The sequence below is a fragment of the Prunus mume genome, linkage group LG4 (genome assembly GCF_029339155.1).
Source record: "Prunus mume cultivar Tortuosa linkage group LG4, ASM2933915v1, whole genome shotgun sequence".
NCBI lineage: Eukaryota > Viridiplantae > Streptophyta > Magnoliopsida > Rosales > Rosaceae > Prunus > Prunus mume.
In genome coordinates this window covers 23,214,487-23,239,112 of record NC_142701.1, presented here as the reverse complement: position 1 = coordinate 23,239,112, position 24,626 = coordinate 23,214,487, and the positions used below count along the sequence as shown (strand labels likewise).

The window sequence follows — 24,626 nt, the reverse complement described above, 5'->3', positions numbered from 1 at the left end:
GAACACTGATGAGGATTTAAAAAATATATTGTCAAACAAAGTAGGGCAAATATTCAGTTATGCTAAGATACGCTCATATTATTATTCTTCTCCAATATGGAGGTATTTATACAAACAAAGATGTGTTAACCCTAAATAAAATAGGAAATAAATCCAAATTACAATAGAAAATAAATATAAATTACAATAGGAAATAAATCTCAATTATAATAGAACTAGATAAATGGGTAAGTAACCAAAATCTTAACATATTAAGGAACCCAAAACCTAACTAAGTAAGGACTCACCAACACTCCCCCTCAAGTTGAGGCAAAGATATTTCGTATTCTCAACTTGACAAGCAAGTCACAGGACATCATACTTGAGAAACACCAATTGTAGAGAAGGTCTTTTCGTCAACCACGAGTGAAACAAGTGACAAGCGTCAAACCCTAAAAAATAGGGCACATAGCAGAACACAGAAACCCTGTAAGTGGCAGTAGGTAAGGCGAACATAGAAACTTTGTGAGCACAGAAGAGGTAAGTCGAACACGAAACCACGTGAGCACGGCAGTAGGTAAGGCAAAACACAGAAACTCTGTGAGCACGGCAGCAGATAAGGTAGAACTTGAGAGATGATGCAAACCACAACTAGCATTTCTCCTACTTGGCCAATAGCTAAATGAAGGTCGTTAAAGCCATCTAGCCTAGTGAAAAAAGGCCTTTTGATTTGCAGACCAATGATTTCTGGTTCGAACACCATGACACCTTAGTAGTTTATGTGTGAGAAATCTCCCTCTCTTTGTACTTTAGATTATCACTTGTATTCAAAAGGGAAAAAAAAAAAAAGATAATTAAAAAGCCTCCTTTTTTTTCCTCATTCCGTCTACAAAGGAGAGGGGACAGATTCAAACTCTGGCTTTTGAGTGTGGGCTAAACGCTCTCTACCACTAGAGTTACAAGCCCTCACGTATTAAGCCTCTTTTGATGGCATAAGTGCACAATGTCAATGTGCAGGATCAAGATGTTGATGTTTACAAAGAGAAATTCTACCACATGACCAAATTGCATGTAACCTCAACCATAAATAATAGTACAAAAATTTCTAAAACCAATCAAGCCTCAATCATGAAATTATGAAAGAAAAATCCATAATTGAAGAAACCCAGATTGAGACGATCAATTTAGTAAAAGAATCTCGACAAAAAAAAAATAGTAAACGAATTTAGACGATCAATTTAGACTCTTTCAATGGCTAGTAGGCGGGCGGTTTAGAGGTGCCGTACAGAGATATTTATAAACCAGCATGCCAAGTTAATATACAATAAATTGAAGTGAGATTGTCTTCATTCTTCTTCTGCATCAGCTTCTCGGGTTTTGGCAGATAAGTCATGCCTGAAAAATATGGAAATGGGTGATAATGAATCCATTGTAATTAATTAATTAAATTTTTTTTTAAAAAAAAAATACACAGAATATGTAAATGACAACTTACTGAATTTTTCGGGACAGTTGAAACAGGGCAGTTAGAGACATCCCAAAATTGACACTGGCAAGATTCCAGTTCTTCTGCAATCTCAAAATGGACAAGCGTTAAGAACTGAATAATCTATCTCAAACTTTTACAGCAAATTTCTTGGCCGACAAGAAACTTTCTTCAACTGCAAATGATTTTGTATAATTGATAATTTGAGGTTTAGAATTAATTACTGGTGTAATTACTGTGCCGTATCTTGCCCATATAAGTCCACTGCATGCGAGGACTGGAGATCATCAAATGGGGATGACAAAACTTTCTATCAGTAATGAGTTTAACAACCAGAAATTCATAGTGCTATTCTACTAATTAGGACCTGTTTGACAGTGCTTCTCCAATAAGCACTTTTGCTCATAAGTGCTTTTGTTGGAAGCGTTTTTGCACTTTTAGCTTTGTCTGCTAAACGACGTCAAATTTGCTCTAAAAGCACTCCCAAACGGGCCCTAATGTAAACTCGTATGCATAATTAACAAGATGGGGCATCAAATAAATAAGGGATTTCATCAGCTCAACCAACCTGATTGCTGAGGATAGGATAGTTCCTCAGGTGGTTTTGAAGAGTCAAGGATATTTGCAATGGTTAAACCCCATTTAAAAGTTGGGGCCCAAAAATGGACTGCAAAATTAAAACACATAATAAACCTTTAATATATAAGTTGCTAGGATCAAATGGGAAAGTTCTAGTGTTTATCTAGTTTTACACACACACAAAAAAAAATTCATTAGTTAAAAGCTGTCATCACAGTCCTATAGGAAGAGATATGTGCACAATTTCAGTAAAGGAATTAAATTATTTTTAATCTTTTGGGAAAAAGTGATCAATTATCTGTGAAGTCATGCAAATCTTTCTATTTTTCTTTCATAAGCTTGCATCTGAATCAAATCTGAGACCTGGTTTTAAAAACTCATGAGGATTTCTTTCTCTGAGAAGGTAGTTCCTGAGTTAGAAACTAACAATCTCAAACATGTTCTTGAATCTCAATAACTTTGATGCATGCTAATCAAGCACCATCTAGCTGATTAGCATGGTATGATTAAGCTTTCAAACTTTGATATCAACAACTCAAGAACAACACAAACATTTTAAAACTTGTGGAGTAAGGGAAACAGAAATAATTAACTAGAGAAGTAAACATACTAGTTTTCGGGCCTGCTGGGTGGTTCCAAAATGCTTGCAGCTTAGAATTTGCCATGGAAACCAAACTCTGGCCCTTCTCAGCTCTTAGGTTGGATAAAGTAGCAAAACTGAGGAAGAAGAAGAGAAAAAGAATATATTTGTTGATAATTATATATAATTCCTCCCAATACTTCTGAGCTTTGACTACAAACAAAGCGACTGTAATATTTAAATAAAGGAATCCGACAAAAAAAAAATATTTAAACGAAGGAAAAAGAAAACATAAGATAAGATCCTGGCTCTCTATTATTGGAAAAGTCTTTTCAACATTTGTAGGTAGATCCCCCGGTTTTTGGAGTTTGGCTACAAAAGCAAAGCTGTCTTATAATTAACCAGCACCAAAAGCTGCAAAAACAAACAGGAAGCAAGTACACCAAACCAAACACAGAATATTCAAGCCACAGCTAGCATTTCTCCTACTTGGCCAACAGCTAAATAAAAGGTAGTTAAACCCTAAACTTGGTCTCGGGTTCAAATCCCACGACACATTGGTAGTGTTTGTGTGAGAAACCCACCTCCTCTTGTATTCAAAATATAAAAAAAAAGGTAGTTAAAAAGCCTCGTTTATTTTTTCCTCTTTCCGTCTACAAAGGAGGGGTCATATTCGAACTCTGGCTTTTGAGTGTGGGCTAAACACTCTCTACACTAGAGCTACAAGCGCCCACGTATTAAACCTCTTTTGATGGCATTTAAGTTCATGATATCGATGTGCCGGATCAAGATGTTGAGGTTTACAAAGAGAAATTCTACCACATGACCAAATTGCGTGTAACCTTCCACTCAATACTCTAGAATTGACAATTGAAATTTGAAACAAAGCATATTAGGCTGCATTATTAATTGGAGATATGTAACCCAAAAATGGGTTTATTTAGTTCAGTACAAAACTTCACCGTCAGACAAGCATAGATTTATTTCAATAGTTCTAGCCTTCCTATCATGAATAAATAAAGTGTCTCATTCTCTTAACACACAAAACCGCAAAAAAAAAAAAATTTCAAAAAATAAAAAAATTACATCACTTAGTGAGTATGATCATTTTGATCAATCTGTCACACCAAGATCATCCTAACTTCTCTAGGTATGCACCAAAATCTTTATCTGCCCAAGAACAAAATCAAGGATTTTTACGATAACTCAGACTGTTCCGGCATCGTTCTTCAGTCTCACAACCCCTTTGATATGGATTTATCTTCATTTTGTAGCAGTTCTCTGGATGCATAAAGCTGCATCCAGGAATGTCATCTCTTGACAGAGAGCCATAGCCAATCCTCAAGCCCTCTACTTCTTCACCCAAAAATATTGCACACACAAGGAGGCTGCTTAAGGACAAAACATTCATTGCCTTGGACACGGCCATTTTATCAATGAGGCTATGAGAATGAGAGGGTCTCTAAAATAAATTATAATGCAGTGAAATTGCATAGGCTGAGCTCTCTGGAATTTATAGGAAGAAGTTTGTCCAGAAATATTTTGGAAGGAATTGATTGATCTTAATTTTATTCTAATTACCTCTAATTAAGCTAATTGATTGATCAGGCTTGTAATTACTTTGGTTGCTTCTAATTAGACCGAGTATAAAATTTGAATTTGTTTCCAAGTTTTTCTACATTTAAACTCCTCTCCGAGTGAATTTTTCATACATGTATATTTTAGACCAAACTTTTAGGGGTGCGGTGGGGTAGGATTTCTATACAAGTTTTAGGCCTAAGTTTCAATGACTGAATTTCTAACCTGTGATTTGGGTTCTTGTTTATTTCTAGGCAGCACAATGGATCTCACACTGATTGAGAGAGTGAAAGTATTAGTTGTTTAGCACCACCGACTACGTTAGTGACCGCATCTCTTATAGAAATTAGATCTACTTATGTAGACACGTCTCATCTTTATTAAAAAAAAGTGAAAACTAAAATGAATTAGTATAAATAACTGAAAAGCTTACACCTCCTGTAGACCAAGTATGTGATCACAAGCATTGTAGCTATTATAAGTTGAAAAATAACTTCTATTTATTTTTATTTAAGAAAAAAAACCAACAAGAGACTACAATGAAATTTTTTATGATAATGGAACCCATCTCACATTTGATTAAAGCTAAAGAGGAAATCAACTGAAAAGGACAAGAAAACGCAATGCTAAAACAAGAAACCAAGATAGAATACGAAACAAATGCAAAAATAAAAAAGCCAGCAGACTGGTGTAAGCACAGGTAGCTAGCTAGCTAGCTCCATTTGCCAATCAATGTCCCAGTACAATCAGATGACTTTGGTCCTCCTCAGCATCTTCTGGCTCTGCCTCTTCTGACTCTTGTGGTGTTGAGCTTGCCTCTTCAAAATCCCCCAGTCTACCAGTGAAAGACACTGCAACCTTGTTCACGATCTTGTAAGTGTCATCTACATCATCATCTCCGATGACATCCTCTTCATCTTCCAGGCATTGATCGCCTTTGTTCGGGTCCCCATGACAGGGACCAGAATGGTGGTCATTAGCCTCAGCCACTTTGATCAAGACCACACTTACCATAAGTGTCCCTAGGCAAAGTAAAAGCATTCCTCTTGATACAGCCATGGTTAATATATGAAAAAAGGTTTGTCAAGCTTTTTGTGAGGGACTGTGAGTAGAAATTGGGATTTTGGGGTTTGAGGAGTTTGATAGTGTGATTGAGATTTAAAGGAGCGTTGTTTACTAAAAATAAGATGTGGTTTTGTTTTGTGGCCTAGAGGAGTTTGTTTGAGTTGAGCTAGTCTTGCGGTTTAAGTTAGCATGTGAAGTGGAAGACTGCGCTACATATCAGCCTTGTTATGTGAATTATGGTTCCTCACAGGCAGTACTGATCTAAGCTTACATGTAACACCTGGACATGAAGCGCAAGATAGATCCACCATGCCTTGTGTTAGATTCTTTCATTTTCTGTTCTTAGGTGTGTGGAGTAGGCTATCCGATCCGATCTGATAACATAACTCGTTAACTAATTGAACATGAGCCCGGTTAATCCAAATTGGTGATAATTTGATTGTCTTAATACGATATCCATTGTGTTTAAATTTATGTTTGTTGTAAATGTTGTATATATTTGCACGAGAATGTCAAGTAGAGATGTATTTATCATTATTGTCCAATTTTGGTAATGGAATGGATTATGATACAGGCCAATCCAGTCCCATATTGGATCCGATTAGATGAAAGCATTTATCAACAGAAAAAAACCACTTTCAACACAAGGGAAAGAGTGAAAACGAAACTCTCCACCTTCCATTCTAATCAAGCCAAAAGTTCATTGGTGAGATGATATTAAACATTTGGACAAAAAAATTTACTTAAGTAATTAGCACTTCTGGCTTTGCATGGTACAGTATTGCGGTTGCTGCTATCATACTTGGTGTGTAATGGGGAAACCTTCCTCGATGTTGCTGTGACAGGTTACCTAAATTTCTGGCCTGAGGGCATAGAAGTCCGATAACCTTTTCAGCAGCAACGATCTGTTTTTCTCGGAGGCCATCGTTGTGTATCAAATTCCTGTGGTGGATCATATATACTTGAGTTATAAATCCCCAGTCTTTCAGTAATTAAACTACAGAGGAAAGAGATCATGCTTGAATGAAAACAAATAAGACTTACAAAATCGATGAGGCTAGGTTTGTTGGAGTACATGCTTGAAAGAGAGCTTCAGGCATAATAGCTGAATCCATGAGAATATTTGGGAGGGAGATGTAAGGTATCTTGGCTTTATAACGAATAATCCACTCGGTTAGGAAATGAGCTCGATAAGCGACTACGCATGGTAGCCGCGCAAGCTGCAACTCCAAAGCAACTGTTCCAGAAGCACATAACGCAACACTACTTGCCTGCAGGTCAACATGAGTAACAAGTTTGAGCAAGAATAGAAAAATTAATAAAGCATGCATTCCAAATTTACGGAGTTTGAAAACTTGGATTTAGATATGCTCAGATTCATTCCCTGTTGGCTATCAAACAAAGTGACGAAAAATTAATACACCACAGTGAACTTTGCAAACAGCCTGATTACTTGTCAACTCTAGATATTTAAATTTTTTGCATATACAAACCAGCCTTCTAATATGTTTTGGCTATAGGAGAAATTGGTTGGACTTAATCAGAACCCATATTGCGATAAGAAAGGTGATTTTTTCCTTCACATCAACAGGAATCGATAGATCAAACTTTCTGGGAAATATGCCATGAAAATGTAAATCTAAAGCGAGAATCCTAGCCACTGAGTTTTATATCATCCACAAGAAAGGTGATTCATTTCACTTACACTGAATGCATCATATTTTTGGTGCAGGGATCCTCCTGGAATCAATATAGCAGGCACAGGCCACTTGTTACTGATTCCAGTGACATAGTTCTTCACATGCTGATTTGGAGCGACATGGATGACTGTTACTAACTTGGGAGAGGAACCTTTTAATAATCTCATAGTGTTTTCAAAGATGGAAAGCATTCTGGTGACCTCTTGTAATCTGCTTCCAGGAAGCAAGGAAATGACTGTGGTTCCTGCAAAATAAAACACACACATATTATACGTATGGACAGAGGAAGAAATGTGCATGAACAGAAAGATGAGTCAATAAGGACTTGGGGAGGAAATATCAGAGAAGATCAATGATTCAAATATTATATTCCTAATAACAATACAGAGCTCAAATCATTTACTGAAAAAATACCTATACTAAGGAGAAGAAAAGGAAAAAATACCAGTTGATGGAGAAAGTGACAATGTACAGTCAATTAGATTTCAAATAAAGGGTTCATTTTGCAACCTCAATTCTCAGACCACTATAACTCAACCACTCTTAGGTAGCACATAGGATATGTAAAAAAATTAAAACAGAATAGTACATTTTACCTGCAGGTATTGAATATCTCTTTCTGAAATCTTCACAGTTTCCTTCTATCTTCTTCCATTCATGAGGTGAAGTGTCCTTCCAAACACAATACTACGTATCAGTAATTTTAACTTAAAAGTGAAGTCAATTTGAGCAGCATATATAGTTATATATTATGTTATATTCACAGCTTTCTGGAAGAAAGAACATTAAACTAAAAATCTGAGAAATCCCAAAAGAAAGAAAACAAATCATACCAAATTTAACTCCAAAACGTCCTCCAGAATGGGGTGGCCCACAAAGGTTGCAGCCAGTCCATTTGATCGGCAAACTTCTTCTTCATTAGGAAGTATACACAAGACATGATCCACAAATTCGGTCAGGCCTCCGAGTCTTGCTTCGCCCCCTTTCCAAGCCCAGAATGATGGGGCTACATAATGGAAGTGTACTGGAACATCGAATCTCTGCTGATTGTATCTAGCTGCAAAAAGCACGTCCCCAATTTCCAACACTATATGTATCACTAAAGTCTGATTATAACTCCGAGAAGGTGTTGCATATTACCCCGTAACTGCTTTAAAAGACGGAAAGAGAAACCCTTGGAATCCACTGTTACAACAACATGAGGTTGAAACAGAAGAGCAGCCTCTATTGTCTCCTGCAGCTTCACCTGACACAATCATGTTCCAGTTTTAAAACCTTGACCTAACAAGATGCCAGGATGCAGCAATCTTTTCTCTTGTAACAAAGATGCTTACAAAGATAAAAATTAAATTAAAACTGCATTCATCATAGACTTTGTTAAGTAAGGTCTTATGTAGCTCACACTCACTCTCAGCCTATTCAGATGAGGCAATAACTCCAATAATCCCATTACCGCAATATCCTCCAAAGGAAACAGAGATTTTAATCCTTGTTTAGACATCATGGACCTGAACATAATATGACGAGAAAACAAAGACCTCCAACAAAGTCAGGAAGATGTTCAACCAAATATCATTCAAACAACAAATTTTGAAAACCATGGTTTTGTCCAAAGTGCCTAAATCTCATCCATGTGAATATTTTATGTCCTTATTAAAACAATAATAACACAATTAATTAACCACACTCATTATTAGAGAAGGAGATTTAACAGAAGAGGAGCTGCTAACCCCCATCGAAAAAGGATTTCTAAAAAGAATTATAATTTCCAATAAGACTGCAGGGAAATTAAAAGTTTACCCTCCAACACCAGAAAAACGGACAGGAACTGGACAGAGCTTCTTTAGAGATGCCATTAGACGAGAGCCAATGGTGTCCCCAGAAACCTCTCCAGCGACTATGAAGACCCTCAGCTCCCCATCTTTAACAGCAACATCCATTACATCTCTGCTTGAAACTGATGTTATATCTTCTGAGTGGCCTAGAGAAGCCCACAACATTTCTACCACCCACTTTCCATATTGTTCTGAACCACATTCTGAATACCTCTTAAGGATTCTGGTTCATGGGCACAAGAAAAGCAGTGTGTTGAAAATCTTAGGCAATGAACAAACGAAACAATCATTACCCAAATGCAGGAAGAACAAAATGCACAGTAAATTAACAAACTTTATACAGCAGGATAAGAAAAGTGAGCACAAAATTGAAGTTAGTAAGCTCATAAGCACCCAAATTTAAGCTTCAGCATTGTAATTAGGCAGCCATTATTTGAACCCAATAAAAATAATTGCTTTTCTTCAAGAAATAGAATCTAATGACGACATTCAGAAAAAGAAGAATACATAGACCCAGAAAAAGTGCTCGCCATGTAAGTTAAATACATAGCAATTTAAATATTAAAAAGAAAATGAGAATGCAAGCAAAGTTGCAAAGGAAGAACTTACAGTTGAGGAGAAGAGGAAGCAGTGGAAGAAAGCAGAGGGTTTCAGAAAACTGCTTCAGAATTTTTGGGTTAGTTTTTAGCTGAGTTTCGCCGAAGCCCACTTGAAATGTTCAATAGGGCGTCTTTTTTCTTATGGGCTAAAAGGGATGCAGGACCAGAGTCGCCCAATAATTAGCCCGAGGCCCCCGCAGGACCTAGCTTTTTGCCGGGCTGGCTATGGGACCCACGAAGATAGGCTGGCTCGAAGGCAATGCATGCGCCAGTAAAAAATTTGAACTCGTGTGCGCTAACGTCACCAGACGCGTTTCCAATGGCTAGAAGACACGTGTCTTCGCACAGGCGCCCGATCTGCTTCTCCTCCTCCAATCCAACTTTGAGCTTTTTTGGCTATAAAATTATGAAAAAATTCAAATTTTTTATTAAAAACCAAAATTCTGAATTTTTTTTCTCTATAAATACCTATAAATACCCTTCACTTTCAACACCAATCCTCATACATTTTCTTCTACTTTTACTATTATCCACTCTTACTCAATATTTTATTCTCTTTCAAATTGTATTTTTATTTCTTATCTTTATGGCTTATTCTAACGAAATCGGAGGGGTTTAGAGCACCATGGGAGATGTTTTCTTGTCCAAGGGCTCCAAATTAGTCATTGTCCCCTGTCAGGCAATGAGATGAAATTTTGTCATATGTGGAAAAAAAAATTCATGCCGAATTTTGTGAAAGAATTATGAGGTCGACTCATATGAAAAAGACATTGTCTAATAGGTAGAAAATTCTCAATAAAGAGTTGGCAAGATGCCTTGACAAAAGTGAGGGACAACCATAGAAGTGGGGAAAATCTTAGTAGAGAGGTAAATATTCCGTAATTTTCGTTTTATTAAGTTTAATGTCCTAATATATATATATATATATATATATATGTTTCTTGCATTTTCAATATTTTGTTAATATTTCTTGCATTTCCAATTTTTTCTTAATATTTCTTGCATAAATAATATTTTGTTAATATTTGTTGCATTTCCAATATATTTGTAAGGTTAATTGCATTTCCTTTTATTTTATTTTTATTTATGTTACTTGAATATTTGTTGCATTTCCAATATATTTGTAAGGTTAATTGCATTTTCATTATTATTATTTTTTTATGTTACTTGCATTTCCAATATATTTTAAATATTTCTTGCATTTTCATTATTATTTTTTGCTAATAGATTATACAAGCACATATGTGGTTTGGTGCAATTGGGCAAGGCAAAAAAACTTTCAACCATCATGAATGTTGGGAGGTGGTGAAAAATTGCGAACGCTTCAGAATTATTCTCATGGGTCCCCTTGTTATGTTAAACGAGACGTCACTCCATGATTCAACGACATCGGATTCACCTCTTGATTCCTCTATGAGTTAAGACTCACCGATCGAAAAGGAGCCGAGACCCATTGGCCAAAAGGCTGCGAAAGTGAAGAAAGAGAGTAATTCTAGCACTAATACATCAAAAAAAATTGGAGGAAATTGCAAGGCAAAGAAGAAACATCATAATGCTTCTCAGCACCTCCTCATCAAACATACACGCCGCACCTCGAATAATCAACCACCTGGCTTGGAGGATGCCAAAACACCTTTCGACATCTTTCCTGTATTCCTTCTTGATATGAAGCAAATAATCTTTGCTTCTGAGATCGGGGATTCAGAACGGATTTGACAAATGTGGTCCACCTCGGGTAGATGCCGTCTGCTAGATAATACCCCGTCTGGTAGACGATATTGTTGATTTGATAGGTGATATTCGAGACTTCACCTCTCAAAACATCTTTGAAGATCGGGGATCGACCCAGCACGTTGAGGTCATTTTGAGATCCAACAACTCTGAAGAAGGCATGTCAAACTCATGCATCGAAGCCAGCAATAGCTTCAAGTATGATACTTTTTTAGCATTTTCTATTTCTGTAATCTCCTTGCCAGGCAGTTGGGCAATTCTTCCATTGTCAGTGCATGCAGTTGATGCTATCAATCATTCCTGAAATCCTCGAGCTTGGCTTTTGTAAAACTCGTTGGAGGTCCTGGCGTAGGTCTGCGCAGTAGTCCCTAGTGTACAGAGTTTCGATGCATCACAAAATCTTACCAAGGCCTCTAACGTAGTGGACTTCCCCATCTGGGCAATCTCATCCACATGATCAGCAGATGAACCATATGCCAACATTCATATAACAGTTGTAAGCTTTTACTCCGGAACAAGTCCCAAAACCCCAGCGGCATCACACTTTTGAACAAAGTATGCATCATAATTGCAAATATCATGCATGACTTTATTGAACAAATGGGGTTGCATTCTATATCACCTTCGAAAATCAACATTAAAGTACAAAAAAGTTGGGATAAAATAATCTTCCAAAATATTCTTATCCCAAGAATGCCTATATCTATCGACATTCGGGCCATGGCCGACTTGTGAATCACGGCGGCGACCTTGGTTATCTTCATCAAGCAAAGCTACTGCTATGACAACTTGTTCATCTTATTCTCTCTGTAACCTTTGCCTTTCAACTCCGTCTACGACTTCTCTCATTTATTTCTCGCTCTTGCCTCTCCAAGCATCTCCTCATGTCTTCCATTGAGAATGAAGTATGAATTCTAAACTCTGATAAATGAAAATATAGAAAGATGTCGTGTGAGAGCTATGAACTAAGCCTATGGTTTTATAAAAAAATTTGGCCAGATAGAGATGATACGTGGCTTGATTTTAAAGGATGAAAATCTTATCTGAAATTTGAAATTCATCTTAAATGTGAAATTTGAAATTTGAATGTTGATTCATCCGAAATTTGAAATTTGAAATTCATATGAAATTTGAAATTTAAATTTATCTGAAATTTGAATTTTGAAATGTATCTGAAATTTGAACCCAAAAATCTTATCCGGAAATTTTATCCGATTATGAGATAGGAATAGTCGTGACACGTAGGAACCCGAAAATCTTATTCGAAAATATTATCCAAATTAATTATTGAGGTAAAAATAATTTTGAAAAAAATATAAAAAAATGAATAGTAATTGCCTTTTGCCATAGAAACGAGTGGAAACACACAACGTTAATTGCAAGGGCAAGCACTATTTATGTGAATAGTGGCTGCCATAGCCCCCCTTGCCATGGCAAAAGGCAAATGGGTGGAGTTTGTAATACCCCGACTCCAAATTTATCTCTATGTTTTAATTAATTTGAGTGGAATTACGAATTTACCCTCGGGATAGGGGTAATTTGGTCATTTTTATTCGGAAGGAATTTGGAAATTCTGACTATACTGTTGCGTAGAGCACGGCGAGATGCGTCCGTAAAGACATAGTGAGCTTAAATCAGCTGTAAGGAAGAAGTTACGAGCAAAACATCACTAGTGGCAAAATCGTAAATATTTTGAAATAGGTTTTTGGTTAAAAGACAGAAAAGCCCTCAGCTCTCTCTCTCTCTCTCTCTCTCTCTCTCTCTCACTCATTTGGTTCGCGATAGTCATCACACCGCCACGTTTTGGCCGGTCGTTCGCTCATCCGGCCACCAAAGTCGACGGGCGGTACCAAAATGGCCGCCATCCTCTTCCTACCCCCAGGTCCCTCGCCACCATCGTGATTTTGCGAAAAACGAGGAGAAAAGCTCCGATTTTTACGAAACTTGGCTTCGTTCTCCGTTGTCCGCCAACCATTCCGGCAAGTGAGGTATGGTTTCTCACATATTTTCCGAGCTCTAACTTCTTGTTGGGTAGGAATTGATCAATTTGTAGCGTAGGCAATTCGATTCTGAATTGGGTTTCAAATTTCGATTGGAGATTTCGGCCACTTCCGGTCAGTTTTTGGGGTATGCCCAAGAACAAAAGTGACTCCAAATAGAGTGTTTTACCTAGGGTAGGAGTCTTGAGCCGTGATTATGGGTTTTTCCGCGATGGGTTATCGCTTTGGACACCCACGCGCTGCCGGCGCGTGTGGCAGCGTGGGCACTGTAGAAAAGGGCTTTAGGTCCCGATTTGGTCTCCTAGTTTTCATGAGCGCGTGGGTTCTTTGGATTCAATCGGTTGAAGTTTGAACCCGAGCGGATTACGCATATTGTCGGTTATCCGGGTTCGATAGGTTCGGACTATTGGATTAATTCCAATTTAATATATATTGATCTGAGCATTCCTAGGATCGTGTAGGATTCGACGGATTGTAAAACGGAGTCCCGGATACTCCGAAAATGCCAACCATAGGGTTAAGTTTATAGTAACTGTCCGATCGTGCGATTGTGAGCGATCCGACCGTCCGATCTGGACTAAACTTGCAAGACGTGCATCCTAGACCCTGTAGAACCTATCGGAACTTTCGGATCGGAATTTGGAGGTTGTGGGCCCCGTGGGCCTGTTTGACCCTAGGTTGACCGTGAGACTTCCGAGATAGTCTTACCTTTCTTTGAGGGTTATAATGACCTTAGTGACGGGTCTTGATTGTATGTTGGTTATATGGGATTAGGATATTTGTTACGGTTCAGAATTTGGGGATTTTTAGGATTCTATTCCAGGGTTGAGGTTTATGAAATAGAGGTTTATATTTATATATAATCATGTGTGTATACAAAGGTATGAAAGTGTTTAGATGCCAGTTTGAAGTGTTATACGCACTACCCTATGTACCTCTCCGGATTTTGATTACACTGTAAGTACCGTCCTCTGATTGTGTTAAGGCCTTTAAATCCGTGCGAGGTGGTGAGAATGTAGCCAGGCCCAAAGCGAATAGTTAGATGGTTGGTGAGAATATAGCCAGGGCCCAAAGCGAGCGGTGAGGTATGCTTGTGAGGTCGCGTGTCGTAAGAGTAGCCGGCGTGTTGACAGACCTCATATGAGGCGGGTGTGTCCCGTATATGAGGGTGATATTGTGATTGTGTTGAAGTCGCACGTGTCGTAGGAGTAGCCAGCGTGTATGAGGCTGATATTGTGATTGTGTTGAGGTCGCACGTGTTGTAGGAGTAGCCGTGTTGACCCCATACGAGGCCGGGTGCGTCCCATCGTATGAGGGTGATATTGTGATTGTGTTGAGGTCGCACTTGTCGTAGGAGTAGCCAGCGTGTTGATGACCACATCTGAGGCCGGGTGCGTCCGTCGTATGAGGTGATATTGTGATTGTGTTGAGGTCGCACTTTGTCGTAGGAGTAGCTGGTGAGTAGCCGGTGTGTTGAGACCTCATACGAGGCCGGGTGCATCCCGTCATATGAGGGGTGATATTGTGATTGTGTTGAGGTCGCACGTGTCGTAGGAGTAGCCGGCGTGTTGACAGATCCCATACGAGGCCGGGTCGTCCCGTCATATGAGGGGTAATATTGTGATTGTGTTGAGGTCGCACGTGTCGCAGGAGTAGTCGGCGTGTTGAGAGACCCCATACAAGGCCAGGTGTGTTCCGTCGTATGAGGGGTGATATTGTTATTGTGTTGAGGTCGCACGTGTCGTAGGAGTAGCTGGCGTGTTGACCTCATACGAGGCCGGGTGCGTCCCGTCGTATGAGGGGTGATATTGTGATCGTGTTTGGTGAGTTGTGATGGATAAATCCTAGAATGTATGAATTTGTATGGCTGTAATGGTTTGTTTGTTATTGGAGCCAGGATTGATGTGAAAGAACTACGTGTGGCTTGATCCCTTAGTAGGGTACGTAGATAGCCTGAAGTTACTAGGTGCAGCCACAGATTAGACTCCACTTATCTGGTTTTATTGAGTATGATACGGACTTGGTAGTTGGTCCTACTATTTTAGTGAGAATGAGATGCGTTTGTGTTATGAGGTTGGGCCTCGTATGTTAAATTGGTTGGGAAAACTAAATAATATAAATTACTTTTGGCTTGCGTAAGTGCATTGGATTATATTATTTGGCGTAAGAAATGTGTTGGTAATTTGTTTTGAAGTATCTGAAGGCTGGAGGCCATTTAGCTGAATTGCATGTTGTTATCTTGTGCATGCTGCCGGTTGGATTATAAAAATATATTTTATGCAGGTGGAAAATTTTGGGGAAATGTTCAATTTACAGGAGAGACTTTGCAAACTTCAGAAAGTCTCGTGCCCTTAATCCTCTTTGTAAAAGAGGACATAGTTTTGAGGAGTGAACCCGTCATGGGTGTGATGCGAGGTCTCCGCAGGATTCGTCTTGGGTTCTGTGAAATTCGGGCGGGTCTGTCAGAGTTGCTTTAATGCGGAGATTTTGTGCGGAGGTTATTTACGGGGCTACTCACTGTCCCGTTAGATTGATCAAATGGCTAACATTAGTATCCTCTTTATGCTACAACCGGGTTAAAATATCCCATCACAAAAATTACAACCCGAAACGTCTCTCTCTCATCTCTCCCCTTTTGCAAGGTCAACACTGATGGTTGTCGGAGTAGAAATACTAGAATTGTTGGTGCTGGTGATTTATTATGCAGCTAGTGCTTGGCTTAAGGAATTTTATGTGAAAACCTAACAGTCACCACCGATCCCCATCCTCTTCTTTCGGCGAAAACCCAACAGTCACAACCATCACACTCAAACCCAACCCACCACAACCTACTCCATATCCAAATTTAGGTTGGGGGGGGGGGAGAGATTTCATGTTTTTCTTGGTTTAATGTCATAGTTCGCATTTTGATTTTGATTTGGGGTTACTCTGTTTCTGTGTTCATCAAAATTTTGTGCAGTTGGGCTCTATTTGTTATATATATAAGGGTTGGGTTGGGGATCGATGGGGTGGGTTCGTTAGTTTTTTTTTTTCCGGTTGGCTAGTGTTGGGGCTAGAAAAAGGGAGAGAGAGTCGCGCTGCTATATTATTTATTTAAAAGAATTTTAAAAAGGGCACAAGGATAGCCGCACGGCTATACTAATTATTAAAAACAAAACAAAAAGAGACCATAGTATGGCTGTGCAGCTATACTATTTATTGGAAAAAACTTTTTATAAAAGTGGCCAGCTCGACTATATTATTTATTTATTTTTTTAAAAAGGACCCAAATATAGTTGTGCGGCTATACTATTTATTTTAAAAAATAAATAATAAAAAGGAACCTAAGTATAGCTGTAACATCCTACATTGACCAACGGAGAGGGGATGATGTACCTTATATGTACATGCCCACCTTCATCTAGCACAAGGCCTTTTGGGAGCTCACTAGCTTTGGATTCATCGGAACTCCGAAGTTAAGCGAGTTGGGATTAGAGTAATCCTAGGATGGGTGATCCACTGAGAAGTTGCTCGTGAGTTCCCATAACAAAATCGTGAGGCAGAGAATGGGGCCCAAAACGAACAATATTGTGTTACGGCAGAGCCGATCCGAGATGTGACAATTTGGTATCAGAGCCATTCTGTCGTGTAGTGCGAGTGTGCCGATGAGGACATCGGGCCCCTAAGAGGGATGGATCGTAACATCCCACATCGACCAACGGAAATAGAGTGATGTACCTTATATGTACATGCCCACCTCCATCTAGCACAAAGCCTTTTGGGAGCTCACTGGCTTCAGATTCATTGAAACTCCGAGTTAAGCGAGTTGGGGCTAGAGCAATCCATGATGGGTGATCCACTGGGAAGTTGCTCGTGAATTCCTAGAAACAAAACCGTGAGGGCAGAGAAGGGGGCCCAAAGCGGAAAATATCGTGCTACTGGCGGAGCCGATCCTGGTGTGACAATAGCTGCGCGGTTATAATGGAAAAAATAAACGTAACGCTCATGTTCTTCACTACCCAGATGCAATGCTCCATTGCTCTCACTGTACGCAACAATGAGTACATGTACAATTCTAAAATCACTGCTAGCACAAGACCCAACTTGCATCTCATTTTATGCACCAATTTTTCTGTTGTTGACTAGTCATAACTTGTTGAAACTAGGCCAACAAGTCCACACCCATATGGCTCTGCGTAGGCTCAAACCTAATGCATTCCTTAGGGCAAAGATGGTTGCAATGTATGCAAGCTCAGATGATACATTGCAACCAGAGTTCTAGAGCCCCACCACACAAAATTTTGATGAACACAGAAACAAAGTACCCCAAAATCAAAATCAAAATGTGAACTATGAACATTAAACCAAGAAAAACATGAAATCTCTCTCTCTCTCTCTCTCTCTCTCTCTCTCTCAAAATCTTGATATCTCTCTCTCTCTCTCTCTCTCTCTCTCTATGGAGTAAGTCTCTCTCTCTCTCTCTCTCTCAAAATTTGGATATGGAGTAGGTTGTGGTAGGTTGGGTTTAAGTGCGATGGTTGTGACTGTTGGATTTTCATCGGAAGAATAGGAGGAGGGATGGGTGGTGACTGTTGGGTTTTCACAAAAAATCCCTTAAGCCAAGCCCCAACTGCGTAATAAACCACTAGCACCAATAATTCCAGTATTTCTACTCCGACAACCATCAATGTTGACCTTGTAAAAGGGGAGAGATGAGAGAGAAGTTGTTCTTTTTTTTTTCCTGAATGAGAGAGAAGTTCCGGTTGTAGTTTTTGTGATGGGTATTTTTAACCTGGTTGTAACAAAACTACAATTTAAAAACTAAATTGTTCATTTTAATTGGACAGTTGTTAACATCCCGCAAATAAGCCCCACATATTAACCTCCTCATTCTAGCAGGTCCCAAGACCAAAACGGTGATAACAGCTAAAAAGATTTTATTTAGAAGAAATTGAAGAAGATGAATCAATATCAATGTTTCAGGTGAGAAAGCCAAAACTTGATTGATGGTCAATTGTTACTCTTTCACTTCCTTAGATTCACCAGATTTTCTCGTTGCATGGGATGTGTAGGTGAGAAACTTACTTACATCAAATTAATCTAACAGTTGTGTCTATAATACTCATCACGTGATCTAACTTTATTGTACGATGAAGTTATACTTTCATGTAACATTAATACACGTCAAGCCACTTATTTTTTTGAATTGCCTATCTTATTACAAAACATAATTATTTATGAGATTTGACAAAGATGACCCAGGACAAATAAACACCTCAACATAGTGTGACATGAATAGACATGACAAAAAAACATAACCACAAGCACAATGGATTAATGTATGTAGCCTTGCTCTTTTCTCTCTTTAATGGATCATTCCATAGCGTGTAAAGATTAATTATAAAATTAAATCAAAATTTTCATCCTTTAGAGTGCAGGATTTTAATAGGATTTAAATATTGATTTATGTATTTATTCATGTATATGTATGTTAAATTCAGATAGATGGGTCAACGGCCCACTACTAGCAACACCGATATTGTCCCTAACTTAATCACCTACAAAGCCCAGTAGGTGTGGGTTTTATCACAAAAGGCCTCGGTATTATTAGTAGCAGAACCATTCATTATATTTTGTATTTTATTTTGTCAAGTTTCCGATGTGAGACTTATATTCTTCAATATGCTCCCTCACGTGGAACCACCACATAGTGGGTCACACGTAGAGCCAAGTCCACATCGGAATCAATAATTCAAGCCCAACACGTGAGCACCACATATTTGGTAAAAGGTAAGGTAGACATTCAAGTCCAACATGTGAACATCATATAAGGGTAGAGGTTTCAGGGCCAGTCAATCAACCCGCTCTGATACCATGTTAAATTCAGAGAGACAAGCCAATGGCCCACTACTTGCAACACCGATATTGTCCCCAACTTAACTACCTACGAAGCCTAGTAGGTGTGGGGTTTTCGCACAAAAGTCCTCCATATTATTAGTAGTAGAATCATTCATTATATTTTGTATTTTATTTAGTCAAGTTTTCGCTGTGGAACTTATATTCTTCAACATGGAGTATATTGAAACAAATGTGTACATGAACTGAAGTGCTTGAAAAAATGAAGAGTCATAGATGGATGTATAGCTTGCTTGTAGGCATTAAGATAAAGTGAAGAAATAAAAAATAAGAAATTGATACATAGTTGTTTTTCATTCCCTCTCCAATCCGAGAGGCTAAAAATGTCCTTCAACCCGTGTATTTGTTGGGGTCTAAATACCAATCCAAGCAATAAGTTGGGCTAAATAGCGCCTGGTATTTTGCCTGATCTGGAAATCAATGAGGCCCAAAGTAGAAGCCAACTTGCAGCACGTGAAGAATAATGTGCAGGCGGGGCCCTGGCGACATTAGTATGTCAGCCACTTGGCCTTTTCGCAACCACGTGGCACGCTAACAGCACTTGTCCCTTGGAGATCGATGGCTCTCTTTGAATCTGACTTTTTTTTTTTCAAACCCAACGGTACTTAGATTAGATCAATGGTTGTGATGCAAAGTTAGGTAATTCAATGGTTAAAAAGGATATGGTTGATATTTAAATCCAATGGTTAAAATAACTTCTTAAAATTTATCTAAATTAGGGTTTAGGATCCATTATCTTAATTTTCTTTTAATTTTAATTTTTTTAATATGAAAAAGTGTGAATTTACCATATTATTCTTATTTAATTAATAATTTCAATTCTTAATGTTTGCATTAATCAATGTCATTTTTTGGTATTTTGAATGTTTTATAATTATCTGCCTTGTGCTATATATATATATATATATATATAGATTATATCCAACCCAAAATTCTATATATACCCACTCATTTATCCCATCCATTTATGTTTAAGTGAAATAAAATTAGTTTTGTGGAATTTCAAAAAATTTAGGGCAAAATGTTCATAAAAATAAATCAAAATGTAATAAATAAAAATTAACTACAAAAAATAAATAGAGTTAAACCATTTTTTTTATAAATCTAATGAAGATGCGGAGTCAAAATTTGAGTTGTTGAGGGGAAAAAACTGTTGATTACGTGTAATACATGAATAGTTGTATTTTAAAGGGTAAAAATTTGAGTTTAGTCCTTTTAACCCAAACTCATTTAACTTCATAGTTATATGATGAAATTCGGTGCATATGAGCGATCGAATCCCTCACCTGCAAAATGAACGTCAAAAAGGCAAAGAAATCTGGTTTATGATTTAAAGAGTCCTTGTAACTTGTAGTAGCTAATTCAGAGCACAGAAAAGTTCTATAAATGGAGATGACCCTCATAAAGAAAAGCCAGCTTTCTTTTGGGTTCAGAACAATTTAACTAGGGCCTGTCACTGCCTCTGTCTCCCTTAAATGCTACAACTACCCTCTGTCCCGCTTAATAAAAAAATGAATTTTGATCAACGATCACACCAATGATGTAAACTCAAAACTAGTTGGGAATTTATAATCACCTTCCTAACATCAGGACCACAAACTTGGGCTTATTGACCTTTGATTAATACAAAACACAGAGTTCAACAACAAATTTTTGGATTAAAAACCCATTAATTATCATTTGCTATATCTGTTTTGTTCTTAATTTGTCATATATATCTAGAGTTGGGAAGTTTAAAACAGATAAAGATTAGGACCTATGAAATGTCTTGGTGCTGCTCCTCTAACTAGAACTGAATTTTAAACCAGGTTACCCAACACAACAACTGACATAATTGAATTGGCCTGCAAACTCATGGCATTTCAGCTTGCTTTTACTTGTAGCCTGTAGGTGTGTTTGCTTCCTCTCATGTTTATTTCCTTGGTTCCTAATTACCTCCTGAGGAAAGCATTGTTAACTTTATAAGTGAAAAAGCTATCGCACTAACATATTATGACTGGCCAAAATAAAAAAAACCAGTGAAATCCCCGTTTCACACAAGTCTTTTTCTGAATTTTCTGTCACATTACTGCAAAAGTCATTGGACATAACCATGCCTACCCTGCATTCTAGGCAGTAGGCTCCTAGTCCTAGAGTACAAATCACCATTACATTTTTCTCACCCACCAAACCACTCTTCTCCACAAGTTCCACAAATTTCTCAGCTCCTCTCATATTGCTTATCTTATGTATTACAATCTCATCTCAAATATCTCCAGCCTTTGCCAGTAGCCACTGACACAAAGTAGCTAAAGAGTAAATGGCATACTTATACACTCCATGGCTCTTGTTCACTCAAATCCTACTGCAAGTAGCAAAGTATGAGGCTAAAGTTCCAGCTATTATTGTGTTTGGAGACTCATCTGTGGACTCAGGAAACAACAACAGGATCTCTACACTTCTGAAGAGTAATTTCAAGCCATATGGGCGTGACTTTGCTGGTGGCCAGCCCACAGGAAGGTTCTCGAATGGTCGAGTTCCTCCAGATTTCATCTCTGAGGCTTTTGGGCTCAAACCATCTGTTCCTGCCTACTTGGACCCCAAATATGGGATATCAGATTTTGCCACTGGTGTTTGCTTTGCTTCTGCTGGAACTGGCTATGACACTGCAACTTCTGATGTACTAGTAAGTCACCTGCGCATCAAAAGATATCAGCCTCTTTCTTTATGTTGCATTTATCTGCTATAATGTGAAAGCCCCTTGTCTCAGAATTTGGATTTGTCTCATCATTCACAATAAGGGTTTGCCTTATCTTGCTTTAATCATCGTCTTATTACAATATGAATCATGCATGCAAATACAATGCCCCATGTATTTTCATACTTTGCTTGTCTAAATTTTAGTTAATATTGTTCGCGTTATGTATCTACAATGTTATGTTATTAGACTATCAATTTGGACAATTTCGCCTGATCAATGCTTCAAATTTGAATATGTGGTTAAAAAAAATTCTCATAAAAACTAACTTGGTGTACAATGCAGAATGTGATACCTCTGTGGAAAGAAGTGGAGTACTATAAGGAGTACCAGAACAAATTGAGAGCCTATCTTGGCAAGGCCAAGGCAAAGAAAATTTTGACAGAGGCTTTATATTTGATAAGCTTAGGAACAAATGACTTCCTGGAAAACTACTACACAATACCCACCCGGCAAATGGAATTCACAGTCCAACAGTATGAGGATTTCCTTATTGGACTTTCTGAAAATTTCATCAGGGAAATCTACAGTCTTGGGGTCAGAAAAATATCTCTAACTGGGCTTCCTCCAATGGGGTGTCTGCCATTAGAGAGAGCCAGAAATTTCATGGCTAATCATGATTGTGTGCAGGAACATAACAATGTGGCTGTGGAATTTAATGGGAAGTTGAGCAATATGGTGGCAAAGCTGAATCAAGAGCTTCCAGGCCTTAGAATTCTGTTTACAGACAAAATATATCAGCTGTTCTATCAAATCATTAAAAGGCCTTCCTCATATGGTAAGTTAATACTTAGCTGTCAACTATTGATCTTTAGATACATGCTTATAGAACTGTAATGATGCAATAGCCATATATTGACAAAATATATACATCATTATGCCATGACAGCATCTTTTCTATTTTGGCAAAGTTCCAAAAAGAGCACAGTCATTGGTAGTCTTGTACACTTTCTCTCTGGGGAAAAATCAGATCTTTGGTTTGGAAATTATGGTTACATACATGCCACACATAATCATATCATTAGTATTATATCAGACTCTGCTAATTAAACTTTGAGTTGTATAGTTTAGACACCTAACAGCAGAAAATATTCAACTTTGACTAGTAGCAGATGTGTTCTCATTCTGTTGAGTGTCTTATGAATGAGAAAAACTTATTTGCAACGGGGATAGCATTGTTTTGCTATCCGCCAATAATGCTATGCCACGTGGAAGTGTTATCACGCGTATCATATCGTTATTGGCCGGGAATAGCAATAGTTATTTAGTAATATCGGAGGTAAAACTATATAATAGGAGTTTGAAAAACCAGGGGGATCATAGACCTTTGCCCATTTGACTGACAGAAGGAAAACTTATACAAGATTAACCAGATTTAGCAGTCACTATGATTAATTACATAAAGGGTACACCTACTGGCTAGTTAATTAGGGGCCCGTTGGTGAAATCATATTGATGAAGCGGACAAGAAAGTGGTTGAAAAAGTTGGTGGGAAACTTTAATGGGAGTTTAATATAAGCATGCAGGCAATTAACCAAGTTTGGTTTGGCACACACATGACTTCTGTTTTTGTTGCAGCTAACAGAATCATTGTGCCATTTTAGCACCTGAGTTTTTCTAGAACTAGCTGAAGCTAATCACTGATAGCTATGAACAACCAAGCAATTTGGTAGCTCTTACCTTTCTTAATTATGATTTACTTTGATTTTGAGCATCATTTTGTCTCTGTTTTCTTTTTGTTAGAAGATAGAGAACGCACAAATGGCTCTTGAAATTTATTTATTTAAAAGGGCCTAAAATTGGTTTAATTATGATAAATTTTTATTTTTTTTGTGATTGGTTGACAGGATTTGAGGTTGCTGAGGTGGCATGCTGTGCTACTGGGACATTCGAAATGAGCTACCTCTGCAATGAGAATAACCCATATACATGCAAAGATGCAAATAAGTACGTATTCTGGGATGCCTTCCATCCTACGGACAAAACAAACAAGATTCTTGCAGCCTCTTTGATTGGCATTCTTCGAGAAACCTTCAAGTGATTTTGTATATATTCTTTGTCTCTCTGAAGAAAAATGCTTTCTTCTTTGGCAGGTAAAAAAAAAAAGGTAGTGTGTGGGGTTCTGTTGGTTGTTTTGCATTCTATGTTAGATCATCTACGTGTGTAAACATCATGATTATTGTTTCTCCTCAACTATTTGTTCCTCACAGATCGATTGATGATCTGAATTTGTATTAAATTGGGTTTGAAATGTTAATGTATGATCTGATATTTCTTATGATATAGATTCCAGTGCACAATGTAATGGCTAATGGCATAGGTTGGAGCCAATGAAGGCAACTAATGGAAAATGCATAGAAGGGGAGCTCAGGATAGAGTGGGGAAAGGTAGTGAGCTTGGATGTATTCGGGATTCTCTATTAAGAACGGAAGTAGTGATAACGATCCAAAATTTGGCTTACCATGGCCATGTGTAATGAACGTCTACGTATTCCTTCTTTATTTATGTACCCTACTGCAACTTTTGTTCCATCCTGTGGGAATTGGAGGTTAAGGTCCTGAAATCCCCAACAGTACCGCAACCACAAGCCACTGTTTTACGTTTTTTGTGGTTTTATTTAAGAGGGAGCTTGTTCTTTTTTGTCTAGCTAGGATCCATGTAAAAGGTTGATCACTAGGAGTTTTAATGCTGTTTATACCTAAAAAATTCCCTCTTGAACCCACAAGGGGAAATGACATAAAAAGGGCCCATTGAGCCAAGATTTTGGGCCTAGAAGCTAAAGTATCCAAGCCCAAAGTAAAAAGACGAGGTTCAGACCTAGGAGGCCCATGACCGTGAAAACAATGAACTCGGCCTAGGTCT

General features: G+C 38.1%; 4 protein-coding genes across 11 annotated transcripts; 1 reads left to right on the top strand and 3 right to left on the bottom strand.

Annotated features, from left to right (window-relative positions):
• Positions 1-1,192: 1,192 nt before the first annotated feature.
• Positions 1,193-3,279, bottom strand: LOC103329174 (mitochondrial pyruvate carrier 3-like). Of its 2 annotated transcripts, none has more exons than XM_089050181.1 (5): positions 2,655-3,279; positions 2,034-2,132; positions 1,690-1,742; positions 1,475-1,555; positions 1,193-1,374 (listed from the first exon to the last, which is right to left on the bottom strand). In XM_089050181.1, the coding sequence occupies exons 1-5, from the start codon at positions 2,707-2,709 to the stop codon at positions 1,369-1,371; spliced, it is 294 nt and encodes a 97-aa protein (XP_088906307.1). In that variant the 5' UTR covers positions 2,710-3,279; the 3' UTR covers positions 1,193-1,368. The 2 variants fall into 2 exon arrangements, with proteins under 2 accessions (XP_088906307.1, XP_008229824.1); XM_008231602.3 differs by having other exon boundaries at positions 1,475-1,548; positions 2,655-3,235.
• Positions 3,280-4,733: 1,454 nt separating this feature from the next.
• On the bottom strand, positions 4,734-5,349 carry RALFL17 (RALF-like 17). Its single transcript, XM_008231601.2, has one exon. It carries the CDS (start codon positions 5,259-5,261, stop codon positions 4,932-4,934), a length of 330 nt encoding a protein of 109 aa, XP_008229823.2. The 5' UTR covers positions 5,262-5,349; the 3' UTR covers positions 4,734-4,931.
• Positions 5,350-5,812: 463 nt separating this feature from the next.
• On the bottom strand, positions 5,813-9,539 carry LPXB (lipid-A-disaccharide synthase B). 4 transcript variants are annotated; one of them, XM_089050178.1, is made up of 9 exons: positions 9,412-9,539; positions 8,768-9,025; positions 8,370-8,475; positions 8,108-8,213; positions 7,801-8,024; positions 7,564-7,639; positions 6,973-7,211; positions 6,312-6,538; positions 5,813-6,209 (listed from the first exon to the last, which is right to left on the bottom strand). In XM_089050178.1, exons 2-9 carry the CDS (start codon positions 8,965-8,967, stop codon positions 6,011-6,013), a joined length of 1,377 nt encoding a protein of 458 aa, XP_088906304.1. In that variant the 5' UTR covers positions 8,968-9,025; positions 9,412-9,539; the 3' UTR covers positions 5,813-6,010. The 4 variants fall into 4 exon arrangements, with proteins under 4 accessions (XP_088906304.1, XP_088906305.1, XP_088906303.1 ...); XM_089050179.1 differs by having other exon boundaries at positions 8,768-9,063; positions 9,412-9,532; XM_089050177.1 differs by having other exon boundaries at positions 8,376-8,475; positions 8,768-9,063; positions 9,412-9,532.
• An 11,559-nt stretch (positions 9,540-21,098) lies between these two features.
• On the top strand, positions 21,099-24,385 carry LOC103329171 (GDSL esterase/lipase At2g42990-like). 4 transcript variants are annotated; one of them, XM_089051228.1, is made up of 4 exons: positions 21,099-21,692; positions 22,050-22,542; positions 23,612-23,711; positions 24,051-24,385. In XM_089051228.1, exons 1-4 carry the CDS (start codon positions 21,327-21,329, stop codon positions 24,067-24,069), a joined length of 978 nt encoding a protein of 325 aa, XP_088907354.1. In that variant the 5' UTR covers positions 21,099-21,326; the 3' UTR covers positions 24,070-24,385. The 4 variants fall into 4 exon arrangements, 2 of the variants coding, with proteins under 2 accessions (XP_088907354.1, XP_008229820.1); XR_016126387.1 differs by having other exon boundaries at positions 21,102-21,692; positions 23,612-23,857; XR_016126386.1 differs by having other exon boundaries at positions 21,103-21,692; positions 23,612-23,871.
• Positions 24,386-24,626: the final 241 nt, after the last annotated feature.